Raw genomic sequence first — 18,013 nt, 5'->3', positions numbered from 1 at the left:
TTTTAGTTTTCTTTAGCTCCCTCCCTGTGTAAACACCACAGACACAACAGGTAGGAGATCAATTCATTCCTCATTTTTCATTTATTTAAACAGATGAATATTCTGCCTCAGGAGCCAGAACCTGCTGCCTTACATAATTGAGGTATGTGCATGCCTCTGTGTGTGTGTGTGTGTGTGTGTGTGTGTGTGTGTGTGTGTGTGTGTTATGCACTGTTCTGGGATGTGAGAGGCGGCAGGTAGAAATAGTGAGGATCTATGGTAGGGAGGCAGAGGTGATACCTCCCTTTCAAAGCTACTGTCTGGGAGAAGGGGTGGGAACTATACCAACCCATCAGCACTCCACATGCCAGTCTCACACACAGATCCTTCTCCGTCATGTTCCCTGGGAAATTTCCCCCAGATTAGGAAAAGAACGGTAAGGCGAGTCTGCCTCGGAAGGCGAGTTTTTACCATTGCAGCACAAAGGACAGACAAGCGCGCTTTCACATTTTCCCAACTCCGCTCACTTGACCAGCTCTATACTTCAGCACCACGGAGAGCGACATCTCCTCAGCTACCACCCATGGGGAGCCAGATTCCCACGACTCAACACCGGATTCTGGTCATCTAGAGAGGAGGGACCAGCCTGCTTATTTCTCCCTTGATGTAAGCAACTATGATGATTCTTTCATATTGATTTTTCCAACATAGGTTGTTTTCTTGCTGAAATAAGGAATTAAACTTTTATTTATTAGTCTTCTCTCTCCTGTGCGTTGCTTGGATTTTTAGATGTAAATCCGAATCTGAAATCTTTCTTATTTGTTGGGTTGGTAGAGAAATTTTTTTTTTACTTTTCCTTGGAAGTCTAAGTTTAAAAATCCATTTAAAATAGACAACTCATCCTGGTAACCCAGTCTTTTTGTGCTAGAGTGCAGTTTTTTCTTTTATTCCTGGAAGAGAGTATATGTGTTGTCTGTTCTCCTACTTCACTACTGACAGCTTTTTAATTTGATATTTTTTGCGACTGTATTTATCTTAACATAAATATGGGGATAGGAAGAGGAAGAAGGCTATCTTCTAATAAGTAGCAACCATTAAAGAACTACAGGTGGGAATAAAGAAGCTGTTATTTTTTCTTTCCTTTTATTTGTGGAAAATATGTCCTTTAGATGTCCATTTCAACATAACGAATATGCTCTTAATAAAAGAGATGTAATCTGGGCAGGGCTTTGACTCAAGCTTTGAAACTCTGTAACAAAGAATCTCCTTTACATATGAAGTTGTAAATTCAATTTAGTGCGATTGAATAGACTTAATCAAGATGTTATTGCCATTAATTGTAATTTAAAGGCTTAATGAATTCAGGGTAGATTTGAACAAGGCAATAATGATTGAACCTGTCCGGAGGCACTCAGTGAATTTTTGCCTCAGAATGCCACCTGCTGGTGGGTCCTGTTTCTGAACCACTGGACACGCATCAGATTTATGAATGAATACACATTAAATCCAGAATATTCATTATGAATATGATACAAACTCACTCTCTAAGATCTTTTAAACAATGGCATTGGTGTAATTATTTAACAACTTACCAAGGTTCTACATCACAATTATAATTTCATAACAATTTATTTCCAAAAATACTTGTGCCTAAGCTTAGGGGCATACAGATTAGCTAACTCCTTCAGGCAGTAATTAACCCAGAAAAAAAAAAATGAGGACTATGTGGAGCCTTACTGAAGCTAATTTCAGATACATGTGGTATCCTGGATGACAGCTGCCAGGATTTCTTGCTCAGGAAAGGCAATCAACATTTGCCCCCAGATAAATATTCAGCATGTTACTTTATTCAGTATTGTCATTTCACAATTTAAGGGCCCTTCTTATATTCATAGTAGTAGATGATAATTTCAGGCTCTCCCATCACAAAGGTTAATATAACAGTTAAAAGGTTACACATAACTATTTTATACCAAGACAAATCTTTGGAGGAAAAATATGTACCTGTAAGAACTTATCATTTCAGCTCTATCTGGAAATATACACAGTGTGATGCAGACATCCAGTTTCATAACTCCCCAGTTCCAAATAGACAAATAAGGATTAAAAAGAAAGAAGAAATAAAAGAAGCACACACAACGCACTAGTTATATTTGTATGGCTAATATAGAAGGTAGTTTGAAAATACAGAGAATAATTTCTAAATGATGTTATTTGTTGAAAATAAGTTGTTGATAAAATCATTTATTAGCATTCAGGAATCTAGATAATATTTTCAATCCAAGGTGCAATGGGAAAAAATATAACACATTATTGTGTTTGGAAAGCATATCTCAAGCAGAATTGTTTGGAAAGTATATCTCAATATAATGTATTATAATGAGTAACAGAAAGATATTTTGCTATTCCCATAGGACCTGAATGGTAAGGTATATGAACTCATGTATATTTATGGGAAAACTAGGTGGATACTTTCCTTTTTATTTTTTTTAATTTTATTATGTTATGTTAGTCACCATACAATACATCATTAGTTTTTGATGTGGTGAACTTTCCTTTTATTCAAAATGCATGTATTCTACAAGCAAATTATTGCCACTAACAGGGGCACCTGGGTGGCTCAGTCGTTAAGCGTCTGCCTTCAGCTCAGGTCATGATCCCAGGCTCCTGGGATCGAGCCCCGCATCGGGCTCCCTGCTCAGCGGGAAGCCTGCTTCTCCCTCTCCCATTCCCCCTGCTTGTGTTCCCTCTCTCACTGTGTCTTTCTCTGTCAAATAAATAAATAAAATCTTTAAAAAATATATTATTGCCACTAACTTAGGTAAGAACTTGAATGCTATAGATCCATAATAATTATGATCATATTAAACTAAGACAGTTAGTAGTATCCAATGTTACTAGAGCACTTACTGGGCACTATAATTTATAGGTACTATCTCACCTCAACTTCTGATGTTAATGGTCTCCTCTAGCAAATTATGGACCATTATTTATAGTGGAGCTGGAAACTAACTTGGCTTTGGAACTCATGCCTTATTTTAAAAGTTGTCAGCACAAAAAGGAAATAATAGTTACAGGATCATATGGCTCCTATATTTGTAAACATTAACACCTCTATTTTATTGGTCTTCTTTAATGACCAACCCAAATTCAAGTATTTAAGAACTGGTTACGTTATTTGACCATGCACCATATGCCAAGCATCAGGGGTATGAGGCACCAGGTACATACGCCATATAAACAAGTAATTCCCCTGTCCTCAAGGATCCTGCACTCTAATGAAAAAATTCACAGTCTAAAGAAATTTAGAAAAAAAAAGAAGGAGGAAGAGGGATGACAGTAGCATACCAGCCCAAAGCCCTGGCTTTGAAACCAAACAGATGAGACTCCTAATAGTGGATCTACCACTCATAAGTTATACAGCCTTAACAAAAGCGGTTAATTTATCTCAGCCTCATTTCACCATCTCTTTAATGGGAATGACAATAACATCTGTATCATGTAGTACTTTATGAGAATTTAAAATGATAATACATGTAAAGTACTCAGCATAGTGCCTACAACATGGTTAATGTGTAATAAATGTTAATCATTATGATTAGTCACTGAGGAAAACAGCTAAGCTTATCATATGATTTGTGTGAATTAAAACAATAATTCGTATAAAGCACTTACCAGAGTGTCTGGCACATGGCAAATGTGTAATATGTTAGCTATTACTATTATATAGTCATTTAGAAAAATACTGTCGCTAAGCTGACAGTATCTGTGGAGAGTAAAACGTAAGCCAATTTATACTCATTTACTTAAGTGTACTGGTATGTAAGTTTTGATCATTACTGTCATGGACATTTGCATAAGGCTTCACTGTACCCAGGACATTTGATATACATTACTGCATCTTCACCGTGTTTGAGGTGCATGGAGGATGGATTTTACTATTCCCTTACTTTGGTAAGAGAATTGAGATTTAGGAGAAGATTCCAAATCACTTGAATATTTCATCACTGTTGCTCTGGACTAAAACTCAGACTATGTACACTAGGGAGAGAATGCACAGACCAGAGCTGGGTTTTCCTGGGTAACTAGTCGAACTCCTGGATTTTGTTTGATCCTATGTTCAATTGTGGAATGTTACAGAATGAATTAGTTTCAGGCTTGGGTGATTTCCACAGAAACCTATGGTGCATGGAGCAATTTTACAAAAAAGGCAACAAATATCTCCAAAAAGACATTATGATTAAGTGTCCTTTTCTTCATCAGTAATTAATCACAATCCCTGTCTCCAAAATGCTTAATGGTCATGCTTACTTGCAGCTGGATTTAGGGCGCAAAATTCGTACTTTTCATGGATCACTGACATCTGGCTTTCTTCAGACTGGCTGATGCATCTGTAAAAGCAGTTTGATAAAAATAGCAACCAAGGGATCAAGATGGAGTTTAATAATCAGTCCTCCTCTCAAATATGGTTTTGTTTCCACTGAAACCCTTCTTCTCAAAGACATCAAATGTCAATGTATGCATTTATGAAAGATGAAAAACACAGTACCCTAATTGAGATGTTTGATGAGTTTGATCACTCATTATCTCAATAATATATGCAAATAAAAAGGCATTTGCATTCAAAGTTCATTTTTAAGAAAAATATTAGAGTAAGGGCAATGAAATGCTAATTGGATTTTAAGGAGAATCATTTTGCTCGTTTTTGGTCCTGAAACTGTGACAGTATCCCCGTACTCCAGCAGAGCAGCACAGGTGATTCATGAGTGTGAGTTTTGGCCACCAGCTGTTGTGAGCCAAATGACTTTATCTTTTTGACATATCATCTTTTGTGGATTCTTTCCAACCCATGTGAAATGTATGGCTAAAACCTGACTATCCATAATGTCAAGATTATTGGTAAGGCTAAATATATTCACAAGTATAAAAATGCTAAAATTGGGCAAACAGGGAAAGGTTGGTAAAAGAGTACAAATTTTCAGCTATAAGATGAAGATCTAGTGTACAACACAGAGACTATAATGGTTGACAACACTGTATTACATAAACAAAATTTTCTAAGACAGAACTTAATGTTCTCACCAAATATATACATGTGAGGTGATGAATGTGTTAATTAACTAGATGGTGGGATTCCTTCCACGATGCACACTTACATCAAATCACCACAATTTATACTTTAAATATTTCAGAATTTTGTCAAATATACCTTAACAAAGTTGAAAAAATAAATGTTTAAAAAGCCTGATTCGAGAGATATCAGGATAAGAGGGGGAGTCAGAACTAATAAGCAGCCCCCAGTGAGGTAAAAAGGCCCCCACCAATATCTGAACGAATTCATGTGGCTCCAGGGTCTGCTGTGAAACCCTTTACGTTGGAAGCAACCTCACTTCATAGGATGCCCCAGTATATCCTTGTATGCATACATGACTTGAGGGCCAATAAGGTTTCATCAAGGCCAAATTCTCCTAGGAAAATAGCAGAACTGACAATTCTGTAAGCATCTGAATGTACCTCAAAGCTGAGATTTTAAAAGCTGGGAAAGAGAGGCTTATTTATTTCTTACTACATCTGGGTGTCTGCTTTCAAGGTCATTCAGAAAAACGCATGTCAAATGGGGAGAACATTTGACATTCTGACAAATACTAGGCACACACATATATTTTTTCCTTGATAAAACATAATTATTATAGAAACATCGAGATTTATATGACACTCTACTCTTATGCAGAAATTATTTGCCCTAAGGTTTAGTCTTTCTGCTTCACTTAAAAAATAAGAATGCTAACACCTTGCTTTTATGTTTGTTCGTTGTTTGTCTAATGAGGGAAATTATCAAGAAATGTTTTAACATCCCTTAAGTTTTTAAGCTGCAGTGTCTATGACATTCATACAGACTCTGAATTTAGACTGGGTACTTACATGTTCCTTGTGAAATGTTTCTCTGCTCTGACTTGGTTCAGTAGTTATTATATTTCCTTTGAATTAATCTCTCCATGGCTTGTTGCTGTGTATTAGTTGTATATCCTTGACCTTGGAGTCTGACCTATTCTCCCTCTTGAGCAGACCTCTAATGGAAAAGTGGCATGGAATCAAGCTGAAGCCCTTGCTCCTTCTAGGACAGCTGCCATCTCATCTCTGACACACCACTCAGATGTTCCTGAGTGGAAACTACCTTTTCTCAAGTTGAGCTGTAATGGTTAAATCCAGAGACGTGCTCCTGAGAGCAGTATAAGCCTCATCATAGGACACACTAAGTAATTCCATCAGAAAGACTATTAGTCTTCAATGGGCTCAATTCCCACTTGTGTGTGTGTACCCAGATGACAGACCTTGAAACTGACTTCATAACATCCTCTGAAACAAGGCTCTTTGGGGATACAAATGAGGTGACTGCTTAGCTTTCAACTCAGTCTCTTCCTTCCCTCCGAAAAACCTGTAATAATAAATGCCTGCACCCTATTTGTAAGTCCCTGTCTCCTATAGAGGTCTCTAGAGGACTCCCAATCTACAGTCTGTTTTGGCATCAATAAGCAGCCTCTCCCCCTGGAATGATGGGATTGTTGACAGAAATGGGCTCAGAGAAGCTCGTGAACTTGAATCCTGAGAACCTTTTCCCCAGAAATCTTTTATCCAAATGCACTTTAGGAAAGTGGATGGCAGTTCAGATCTCTTCCTAAAGGAACGCAGAGCTCTCTATTAGGATTTATCACCCACAGTTACTTTTTGATGGAGTTACCCATAATTATTCCTTTTAATTTTTTGCAGATTAAGAAGCTACTCCACTGAATAGTTTAGCAGCTTCCAAAAGAAAGTGCGTGACTCAGCCCTAGGCAAGATTAGAGCATAAGCTCTGACCTCCAAGTCTTTTTGCCTTATGCCAGATAGGATACCCTAAAGGAGCTAACAGTAAAAGGGTTTGAGCAGGTCAAAAAGTAGAACAAGCAGAAAACCAAATGGAGCCCAAAATTTTAAAAATCACAAGATTGCCACTTTTTTTAATCTCAAAACACTAGATTTAGTTTAAAGGCCTTCTTCTAGGATTACTTTTTTTTTTAATAGATGGCTTAAGTAATGAGTATTCTTAAAGTATGGAGACATGAACAATAACAAAAAGACTACCAGAAACCAGAAAATAGTTCAAAATAAATCCCCAAGTACTTACACTTTAGAATACATACTGTCTTATTGAAATGTATGCCATTCTAATATTATCTGAATAATGTGAGTAGGGGTAGACTAGAAAAAAAAAAAGAATGGAAAGTATGGGTAGGGCCAGTTGGAGAATCAGCTATTCAAGTTTGTAGAGAATTAGGGATCATGTGGTCCAGACTCTATATTATAGTGAAAGCATCCTATGCCAAGGGTCCATTCAAAGTCTCACTGCTAGCTGAAGGTGGGGTGTCTGACTCAGGCTCAAATGACACAATACCTTTTATTTTCTCTAGTCTGACCTTTTTAAAACCCTGGCAAACTAAAGACTAGGTCACTTGCCCAAAGTTACCAAGTTGTTCAAAAGTGGAGGCCAGACTCCTACTCTAAGCCCTCTGACTTCAAAGCCTGTCTCTCAGTCCTACTTGTGTCAGCATTATGCCCTGGAATAAGGATAATATCACCTGTGACAGGATCAATGCCAGAACTGCACAAGTAATATATGTGAAATTATTAACTTCTTAGTATAGTGAGAATAGGTGCTTAATAAATGTTTAACCATTATTACCAGTAGTATTAGCATTAACCTCTATACTCTGCCACAATAGCAAAGAGCAAGTGAAAAATAAACCCAGCATCTAAACTGACCTGTTCTTCCATCCATACAAAAATCCAGGTTTGATCTGAGGAAGCTAGGGCTGAATTTCCTCAGGGGAGACAGTTCAGTGGCCATCAGTAAGTGGCAATGTGTCTAGGCCCACTCCCAGCCACGTCTTGCCCTTTCGTTGATGCTCAGGGTGCACGGGGACCAGAAAGCAAGCACAGTCCCCATAAAGAAGAGCCACCTGGACAGCACCAAATATGGAAGCAGAGGCGTGTAGCCATATGCCTGCGTGGAGCAGGAGGGTTGTCACGGTGAGGGCGCTCAAGGGGGCAATGCACCCAAAGCAAAGGCAGAAGTATCCGAGGTGGCCAGGTCTACACCAGAGCCCTGGGGGGACTGGGCATGCCAACAGGCAGGAGGGTACAGAATAAAACCAACACGATTTTCTAATACAGGTCACCTACTTACTCCCCCGATGGACCGTATGGCACACAAAAAATTATCCACGTTGTACAGGTAAATTCACAGAGAAGCAAGGTACCAAAGCCCAGGGAAGTTAAGTGATATGCTGAACTTTGCACAAATGGAAAGAAAATTCACAGGCCTTGTCCTGTTTCGACCACATTCCTAGCCCACACCCTCCCTATCTCCCATTATGCTCCCCCTGAACCCACATTTCAGTCTGCCACCATTCCTTCCACCCAAGGTGTACAGATGCTGGATAACCGAAACCATATTCCTCTATATGAATAGGAATAGTTCAGGTTAGCCAACCCATCTTCAACTCAGTGACAGGAGAATGATTTCTAATAAGATTTCATAGTTTCTCGTAAGATCCCAATCGTGAGATTCTTTTTCATCTCGACAATTTGGGTTTGCTCTGCCCCTGGGGACCTTGCAGGTCCCTGGGAGAGTAACCAAGCATCTCTGCCCTGTACCCCGACAGGTTGGCGAGCGGTACCTTCAGAAACATGCAGCGCCGGCACACGACATTGCGGGAAAAGGGCCGCCGCCAGGCCATCCGGGGTCCTGCGTACATGTTCAACGAGAAGGGCACCAGCCTGACGCCCGAGGAGGAGCGCTTCCTGGACTCGGCCGAGTATGGCAACATCCCCGTGGTCAGGAAAATGCTGGAGGAGTCCAAGACCCTCAACTTCAACTGCGTGGACTACATGGGGCAAAACGCGCTGCAGCTGGCCGTGGGCAATGAGCACCTGGAGGTCACGGAGCTGCTGCTCAAGAAGGAGAACCTGGCGCGGGTGGGGGACGCGCTGCTGCTGGCCATCAGCAAGGGCTACGTGCGCATCGTGGAGGCCATCCTCAACCACCCGGCCTTCGCCCAGGGCCAGCGCCTGACCCTCAGCCCGCTGGAGCAGGAGCTGCGCGACGACGACTTCTACGCCTATGACGAGGACGGCACACGCTTCTCCCACGACATCACGCCCATCATCCTGGCGGCGCACTGCCAGGAGTATGAGATCGTGCACATCCTCCTGCTCAAGGGCGCCCGCATCGAGCGGCCACACGACTACTTCTGCAAGTGCAACGAGTGCACCGAGAAGCAGCGGAAGGATTCGTTCAGCCACTCGCGCTCCCGCATGAATGCCTACAAGGGACTGGCAAGCGCTGCCTACTTGTCTCTGTCCAGTGAAGACCCTGTCCTCACCGCGCTGGAGCTAAGCAACGAATTGGCCAGACTAGCCAACATTGAGACTGAATTCAAGGTAACTCTTTCACTCACCACTCTGCAGACAGATTGCCCAGAGGGCTCTTCCAGGTGTGTCCAGTAGTCAAATGGGTTGTCTTCCGGTCTAACCCAGGGTGAGGGCCTTGGGGTCTCGCCGGCCCACGGGGAAGAAGGGGATTTCCTCAACCTTGCCAGATGTAGGCCTGAAGGAAAACCAGCCCATTAGATGAAATATTTGGAACCACCTAAATGTGAACAAGAGGTGACTTAAGCACAAGTCTACATAGTAAAAGACAAGCAGCACACAGGCAGGATGATATTACTCTGCCCCAGGGAGCTCAGGAGTGTCTAGGACACCTGTGGATGTTTCCTAGACCAGGTCTGGGACTTCTTGATTGTCTCACCTGAATGGCTTTGATTTGTCTTGTCCAGCTCTCGATCCCATCCTGGACTGTGTTGATCCTAGATTCAGTCTCCTATCCAATGCTAGAAAGTCTTGCCTGCAGTCTTTCTCAGTTTAGCAAGCTATTACACTATTGTTCTGTCAAGGGGCTGAGGGAAAGGTATGTGGAAATGAAAATAAAACTGTCTCTGTGTAGTTGGGCTTCTTACCTCAGTAGATGGACCCAGTGCAAAACCCTGTAATCGGGCCCCCTGAGAATACCTAGATGACCACACTAGCCCAGGGAATGGAGACCCATCTCCAAAGTCCACTATTCAATAGTGGAGTGATCGATCCTGTGCTTTTACTGTCAACTGACACTTCTCTTTAAAGGAGGTGTCTAAAAACAACCATTAATATGGGTACCATTATTATCCTCATTTTTGATGAGGGCACAGAGGTAAAGAGATATCATGTAGCTAGTAAGTAGCGAAACCACTGTTCTAATCTAGGCGCTCAGAGCCCAGAGCCAGCACTTAGCTATTCTGGGAAAACTGTTCATGCAATGGGCTTCTCAAGGTTCATTAGTCTTTATCTGAATGATGAAGGTATTGAATACCCCACTGCGGAAGGTACACCTGGAAGAGTAGAAACTACAACAGGCTCAGCATTTCTAACCTGCTATTCAGTCAGAGCCTATGATGCTTTGGAGCATATAAAAAGGTGTCACGTGCAAGGCTGACAATGGAGCTGGGAAAGGATGTTAACTGCAGGAGAAAAGTTCATTGTCCAAACAAGATGTCCCTGCAAGAGCTGCCCCTGTAAGGGACAAAATTAGGTGGCCAAAGATGGGTACCAATTCAGCCAAAGGAGGCCCCATGGACCATGGTGTTCAGGGAGAACTCAAAGAAGGAAACAGAATGGGGCTGGCTGGGCCTTGCTGAGCAGGAGGAACTGGATCAGTGGGAAGAGAGAGGTGGGGATTTGGAGGAGGCAAGTGAAGGTGAGGTCCAGAATGGCCCAGAGCAGGCAGGGGACTGCCAAGAAGCTGCATGGGACTAGAACAAAGACTTCCTTTAGGGGCACACAGGAAGAATGCTGCAGAGATGGCTCGGGGTCAGGTGTCAGAGGGCTCTGTGTGTCAGGCTGAACACTTTCGATGCTCTCCTGTAGGACATGAAGAGCCACTGAAATTTGTGATTAGGGGACTAAAATGATGAAAGCTAGAGTCTTAGAAATTTACTTCACCGGTAGGTTAGCTGAGTTAGAGGATTTGGAGTATGAGGCACTGGGACCAAAGGGGGGACAATTTAGGTGTGCATGCATGAGACCATGGAAGCCTCTCTAAAGGAATGGATCACCCACAGCCACAGACCGAAGAGCCAGGCTCACAAAAAGCTGTGGGGCACTGCAGACTGTGAATAGATGAAGAATCTTATAATTAAGTAATTTTAAGTTATCTGTTCCCCTATCTTGGACCCATCTACTGAAGTGGAAAAACTTCCCTAATCCTGCATTGTTCATAGCCTCATCTAAAAAAAAATTGATGGGCGTAGATGAGGGGATTACCCAAAGAGGTCCCAAGGAATGTAGCTATTGCTTGTTCTTTCCTTGTTTCTGTACAAGAAACTCTATCAACCAGCAAGAAAGTCAATGAAGTCCCAAGGAAGGCTGGTGGAGTTGGGCTTGTTCTTTCAGCCTCAGACTGAATCTTCACAGGCCATGTAAATAAATGGCTAATCCAACTAATTTAGATATTTCTGGCCCAAGGCGGGGGGGGGGGGGGGGACATTTCCAGAAAAAAAAAATGGATTCAGTTTTCTGGTTAATTGCACAATAAATAAAACGATGCTAGACTAACATTTGGAATTACATCTGAGCCATTTGTTTCCTTTACTAAAATCACAAGTCTGGCATATTTTAGTATGTATAATATCTAAAACTGGAAGTTTGTGGAAAGCATGATATTTTGATTTAAAAAGTAAATTATGAAAATTAGAAACAATTAAGAGCACTACTAACATGACAAATGCGTTCTACAATTGCAATGCCTTACTCAAAATAAGAGCTAACATAAATACATTTGCTGGCTATTAACATCCCCCTAGTTACCTTTGTTTGAAATAACGTCTTTCACATTGTAGATAAATGGCACATTATAAATTAACACAAGCGTTCCTTTAGAACTTTATTACTTATTCAACTATCCTTGTATGTGTGCTCCTGATATTCTAAATCGTCTCAGAGAAGAGATCAGCTTAGCCAAAGACAAGTCAATTTGTAATAAAAGAATAAAGAGCAAGTGTGTGTTCTAAAATGCACTCTTTGAGAGTCTATCCTGCTTTAAAGGGACTAGGCACGGCTGACTGTAGCCACGTGTATGTGGATGACCCAGTGACATCAGCTGTATAAAAAAAGGTATCCAGTCCTGACTGGAGGTGTCATATGTCATCCTCCAGATCCTCTAAGACACTCGCTCTGTGAACGGCTGCTCCCGACTAGAAAAGCTCACGCAGGGAAACCTAGATTCAGTGGTCTAGTCTACTGTTTTTGAGTCACTGTAATTTATCACCAGAATAGAGTCTAGTCATTAGCAAGATGTACAGCCAATGTCCAGGTCTCCAGTAAATTATGGCTAAAGTCAGATGCCTGCTAGCAAGCCAGTATTTTTGGTTTGGAAATGATGCATCTCTTCAAAGATTTTTCTTATGCCTCTCTCATTTTGGGGGTCTAAAAAGATATGAAAACTCAGTGTGGCCAGTGAGACCTTCTTAATGCCTTGACTGGTGCTCAGTAATCGAGTAAGCATTCCATAAATTCTTGATGAAGGGAATGAAGGAAATCCTGAAAGCATAATCCTTTCAACTGATGAAGCAAGTGATTATGTTTATCTATGATTTAAACTCTTCCTACACGTATGAATCTAATAGAGCTATCTGATAGACACAGTGAGATGGGAAAGCTCTACAGAAGGTTACGAGGTGGTTAAGGGGATCAAAAGAACACACATTAAATAACAGAAGACCAATCATATGCTGCATTGTATGGTGCCAGTGGCCACTAAACTCCTGGAGGGCACCACCCACAAGTGACATTTTGGTTAACTGGCTTATCTATAGAGGAGGAGACAGAGACAGAGAAAGGGAATATCAGCATATGGGATGGGCTATTCAGAGGTGTTTCATCCTGATGGAGGCTCTCTCTGTATATAGAAAAAATAAGGTTGAGTTCCAGTCTCTGCCACCAGGAACACAATAAGGTCTTTACATTTCTCTTGAATTAGTCTGTTTGGTTTTCTCCACTGATTGGCCTTCTGATAAAACTGCTGAGGATCCCCTTATTTTGCTGGTATCTTGCCAAACTCTAGGGCATCCTGTCTACGTGTGTTGCTTATCTATAGAGCTGTTGTTTCAAAAGGATTACAGGTGTTAATCCTTCTTCCAACTCAGAGTTACGCTAGCAGCACTACCTAGTGAGAGCAGGAAGACGTGGAGAAGGAAAGGACAACGGAAAATCGGAAAATCGTGGAGTGAGATTTAGGGATTTGGAAGGAAAGAGAAAACAGAGCAGGGACTGGAGGTATCCCTCTTGCTCTCTCACCTTTTGCTTAAATTTTAAAGTACCCCCTGTTCCCAAGTCAAGGGGTTATGGAAGCCCAAGAAACACTTTACCTTAGTTAGTTACTAAACACTTGGTCATTGGAATAATAACAAATAATAACAAATCTACAACTAAGAAGGCTTCTCGTGTTGACACAATATAAACATGGAGGCTGCTGATTGTGCAGTTGACTCTAATAAACCAGAGAGGAGAAGAGTAGGGGGCAAGAAAGCTAAAGCTGTGGCTTCATCTTGCTTAAAGTGTTGATGACTTCACTGTATTCACAGGTATTATGAAAAAACAGATAATGAATTATGTATCAATGTTTGTGTTGCCATTTTAAGACCCATAAAAAAAAAACCAAAAAAAAAAAAACCTCTCTGGGCCTAAAATACCACAGATTAAAAATGCAAATATTGATAAATCAGACCAATTTGCCACCTGCTATGATCTCTAGTGAGATCCCATTGTAGAAAGTAAAGATGTTGAGATGACAGTTTGTAATCTGCTTGCAAACTTACCAAAATGGAAGAGGAAAGAGGAGGGGAGAAGGAGTGTCTTTGTATTGTGGCAGGGAGAGCTCCAAGCACATAGGGACTCAGGCCGTATGGAGCCAGGTGGCTAGGAAGCCAAAAAGCTTGAGTAAAGGCCCACCCTGGGCCTGAGGCAGTATTGGAAGGTTGAATAAGCATGTTGCTCCCAGCATCCAGTAGAATCTGCGTTTGCACCTGTTTCTCATGCTTTGAATATTTTTAGGATTTTCAAATTTTATAGACCAACACCCAGGGAAAATACATTTCCGTGAAGTTTGAAAGCCTGGCTGGTAGTATAAACAAATGCTTACTTAACATGCAAGAAATGACTTGAAAATTGTTTCTTTTACCATCGGGAAAATATTTTTTAAGCTGTGAAGTCTGCAGGTCTTAAAAGCAAGTTGTCGGGAGTTTTGTTTTTGTTTTTGTTTTTGTTTTTTTCTTAAGAGAACCTGGCAGAAAACTCCCCAAAGCACTCACTTATCTATCAATCCCCAGTATACCTTCAGGGATCTAACTCTGTGCCCCAAGCATTCTGCTTGAGCATCTGATGAGACAGAATATAAGCAGAGAAGGATCACAGATGTCAGGGGATGAGCTACTATGGGATGCCCCCCACCTGAGCATGGGCAGGTCTGGTGCAGTGAGAGCATACATACCAGTCAACAGGTGCACACTGAGGCCAGAATCACTGGCTTCCATGTCTGACAGCAAGATCCAGGGACTGGTTTATCTCAGGAGAAGGGACAGACGTGACCTCTCCCAATGCTAGCTCCATCTTTTTCTATTTTCCTACCTAAGCATCCAGAGGACATTTCACGAGGGCATTCATTAATGAGTCATCATAGGAAATGAGCTAATTATATATCCTTTAATGACAATTTTTCATTGGGTCGCAACCGATGCCTAAAGTTATGTGATTGTCTTCTTCTGGGGTTTATGCCAAGAATATGAGCCTCTAAAATACAGAAAGACAGTGTACGTTGGGTGAGAGGAATTCAGGTGGGATAAAGGAGGCCATTTGCTAGACGAGGACAAGGGCAGGAGACAGGCTCCAGTGAGCGCCCAGCACAGCCGTGCTGCATTTCCTCAAGGCTGTAGAATGGAGAGCCAAGAGCTTGGCTCTGCAATCAGACTGACCTGGCTTCCAGTCCGATCTCCTGGCAACCATGCAATCTTGAGCATCTACTGGAAATTAGTTTTCTTATTTGGAAAACTGGGGTGTTAGAATTATAACATGTCCACAATGGAATGCCTGTTTTCCCCACCCAAACACTGGCTCTTACCCTAATCTCTATAAATGAAAACACAATTCACCCACTTGTTCAGATGCCTCATCCCAATGAACCTCCAGAAAGTCCTGGCACATATTAGGTACACAGTGAATATTAGCTCAGTAAAGAAATAAATGAGTCAGTGAGTGAATTAATCACAATGTCCTCACAGGGAGCTGGTGAGGATTATATTCTTCATCTAATTTTATATTCTTCATCTAATCTAATCCTCACCAGCACCCTGATTAGATGAAGAATATAAAACTCTTTGCAGAGAACTTGACCCAGAATAATGCTCCCTCAGAGAGCTCAGTGGGAATGAGCCCACTAGATTTTCAACACCACAATATTCCCTCCAATGAACACAACTTAAGTTTCAGCACCTCCTCTACTCAGTCTTCCTGATTTCTGCTAGGCTTCCCTACCCCCTGCCCCCCACCCCTTGAAGATCTTTCTAGAATTAGAAAAACTATAGGCTGTACGGGCGAGCTCCGTGGTTTAAAAAAAAGGCCAAGGGAATAGTTCCAGTTGGAAAAGCACAGACCACTGAGAATGCTTAAGTCTGGAGTGTTGCTAAAACACTGCTGTGAAAAGAAATGGCGTGGGCAGGAAAGAGAGAGGAGCGGCGGAGGAGGAGGAAGGAACTGGGCAGGCAGAGCTCCTGACAAATACACACAGAGATTGTTTTTTGAAAAATATCTCCGTGGAAAAGATTCATCACTACACACAAAAAAATGGGGGAAAAATCATTTCCTCTACAAGTGCAACTATCAGCGTGAAGTATCAGAGATATGGAGAAACTGGAGATAGTTCTAGAGAATATTAGTCGATGAGTAGCGGCACAAATTACCTCAAATGGAAATGATGGAAATGAAGGACTTTACTCTGAAAAGAAAGTTACAATGCTATATAAATTAACCATCATAGGGTATCATTAATCAAGTACGCTGCACACACCATCAACATGCAGGCATGTACTTTACTAGCAGCAAACTCACAGATTAAATGTGGAAAATCTGTGTCAGGGGGACGGGATGGGAGTATGGTCTGGAGACCCGGAGAATACCACAACTGGGTGGACCCTACTTACAGAGCTATCTGAAAATCTGGCATCCCTGCAACAAACACTCATTAAGCCTCTAGTATGAGCAGGGCTCTAGGCTGGGTGCTGGGATGAAATGATGAACAAGATTAAACAAGGTTCCTGCCCTGAGGACCTGACTGTCCAGGAGAGGGGACAGGCATTATTCAAATAATCATGAAAATAAATGGGGCTTTACAAATCATGCTGAGCGCTAAGCAGTAAAATAGTGGTTTTAAAAAAGTTGACTTAGTGGGACAGCTGACCCTATGTGTGTGTGCATGTGCTTGTGTGTCTATGTGTTTAAAGATTTCTCTAAGGAAGGGCACCGGGGTGGCTCAGTCGGTTAAGTGACTGCCTTCGGCTCAGGTCATCATCTCAGGGTCCTGGGATGGAGCCCTGAGTCTGGCTCCCTGCTCAGTGGGGAGCCTGCTTCTCCCTCTCCCCCTCCTTCCCCCTCCTCTTGCACACGCACACTCGCGTGTCTCTCAAATAAGTAAATAAAATCTTAAAAAACAAAAAAGATTTCTCTAAGGAGACAGTGTTCAAATGAAACCTGAGGGTATGGGAGAGATAAGGAGCCAGCAGGGAATGGGAAGGATGATGCTAGGCAGAAAAAGTGCACATGAAATGTCCAGTGCAGAGAGGGGAAAGAATCCCGTGCAAAGACCTGTGAGGAGCGCCACGCTACAGGGAGTGGCAGGGAGGGGTGCAGGGGAGAAGGGCCCTGAAGCACGCCACCTCAGCCGGGTGTGTCCAGCCCACATAAAAAGCTGGACTTCATTTCCGGGTAAATAAAGAGCCCCCAGAAGGTCTCAGCAGATGAGTAAGTGACTCGTGTGTGCAGTCTGGAAACATCCACTGCACCAGCGGGAGAAAGTGGACTGGAGGGGACAAGACGCGAAGGAGTTGGGCAGCGGCTGTGGGAAGAGGGGTCCTCCCAGGAGAGAGGTGAGTGGCATCCCAGGGCAGAAGAACCAGCAGATCTCGACCTGCAGGTGGCTCAGGACAGCTGCATCGATCGCACAGTCAAAAAAGGTGCCCAGCTCCTGGCTGCTTCCAGGACAGCTTGCTTGTCTGTGAGCTGCTTCTTTGGTCTCTGGGGCCTCTCAGTGCTGCCCAGTGGAGCTCCGGCAGCGGAGAGACACAGGGAAGGAGGCAGAAAAGAGCCAGCTCCTTCTCTCCTCCACTGTGGAAGGCCTGTGGAATAGCAGAAGGGCGAGAGCGTCATGAGGATTCCAGCGTTCCACCCTGGCCCTGGCAAGTAGAGAAGGGTGTGGCCCAGGCCAAACTGTTCATTGCCGCCGCAGACGTACTGCAAAGTGGGTTCAGCAGTGACATCCCCAGAAGAGAAAGAATTCCACTGGATTTTAATCTTTCCAGTGCATCTTCCAGATTCTGAGGATATCTTTCTCTGTTGGCTGTAGTGACATTTCATTAGAGGAAAATGACTAAATCTTATCTTTTTTTTTTTTTTTTCAACTGGAGCTCGTGTTAGCATCAATAAAGGCATGAAGTCGACCTCTTCCTCCGAGGTTTTGGTGTTGAGAATACCAGAGCAGGAGGAGACTGGGGACAGGTGAGGCTTTTCTGAGCACTGAAAATCCTCCCTGGTGAAGCCCCGGTTGAGTATAGGGGGACAGATTAGCCCTGGCACTGCTGTAATGAAGTATCACCAACGTGCTGACTTAACACACAGAACACATGCTCTCACAGTCCTG

General features: G+C 42.5%; 1 protein-coding gene across 1 annotated transcript in view; it reads left to right on the top strand.

Annotated features, from left to right (window-relative positions):
* The first annotated feature begins 570 nt into the window (after positions 1 to 570).
* Positions 571 to 18,013, top strand: part of TRPC7 (transient receptor potential cation channel subfamily C member 7) — a 145,948-nt gene continuing 128,505 nt past the window's right edge. The window contains 2 exon segments of the mRNA XM_027606215.2: positions 571 to 645; positions 8,682 to 9,459. Of these exon segments, the coding sequence (XP_027462016.2) occupies positions 644 to 645; positions 8,682 to 9,459 (780 nt within the window). The 5' untranslated portion in view covers positions 571 to 643.

This window comes from Zalophus californianus, chromosome 5 (assembly GCF_009762305.2).
Source record: "Zalophus californianus isolate mZalCal1 chromosome 5, mZalCal1.pri.v2, whole genome shotgun sequence".
Lineage (NCBI taxonomy): Eukaryota > Metazoa > Chordata > Mammalia > Carnivora > Otariidae > Zalophus > Zalophus californianus.
The sequence above is the reverse complement of the archived record's forward strand: the minus strand, read 5'-3'. Positions and strand labels throughout refer to the sequence as shown.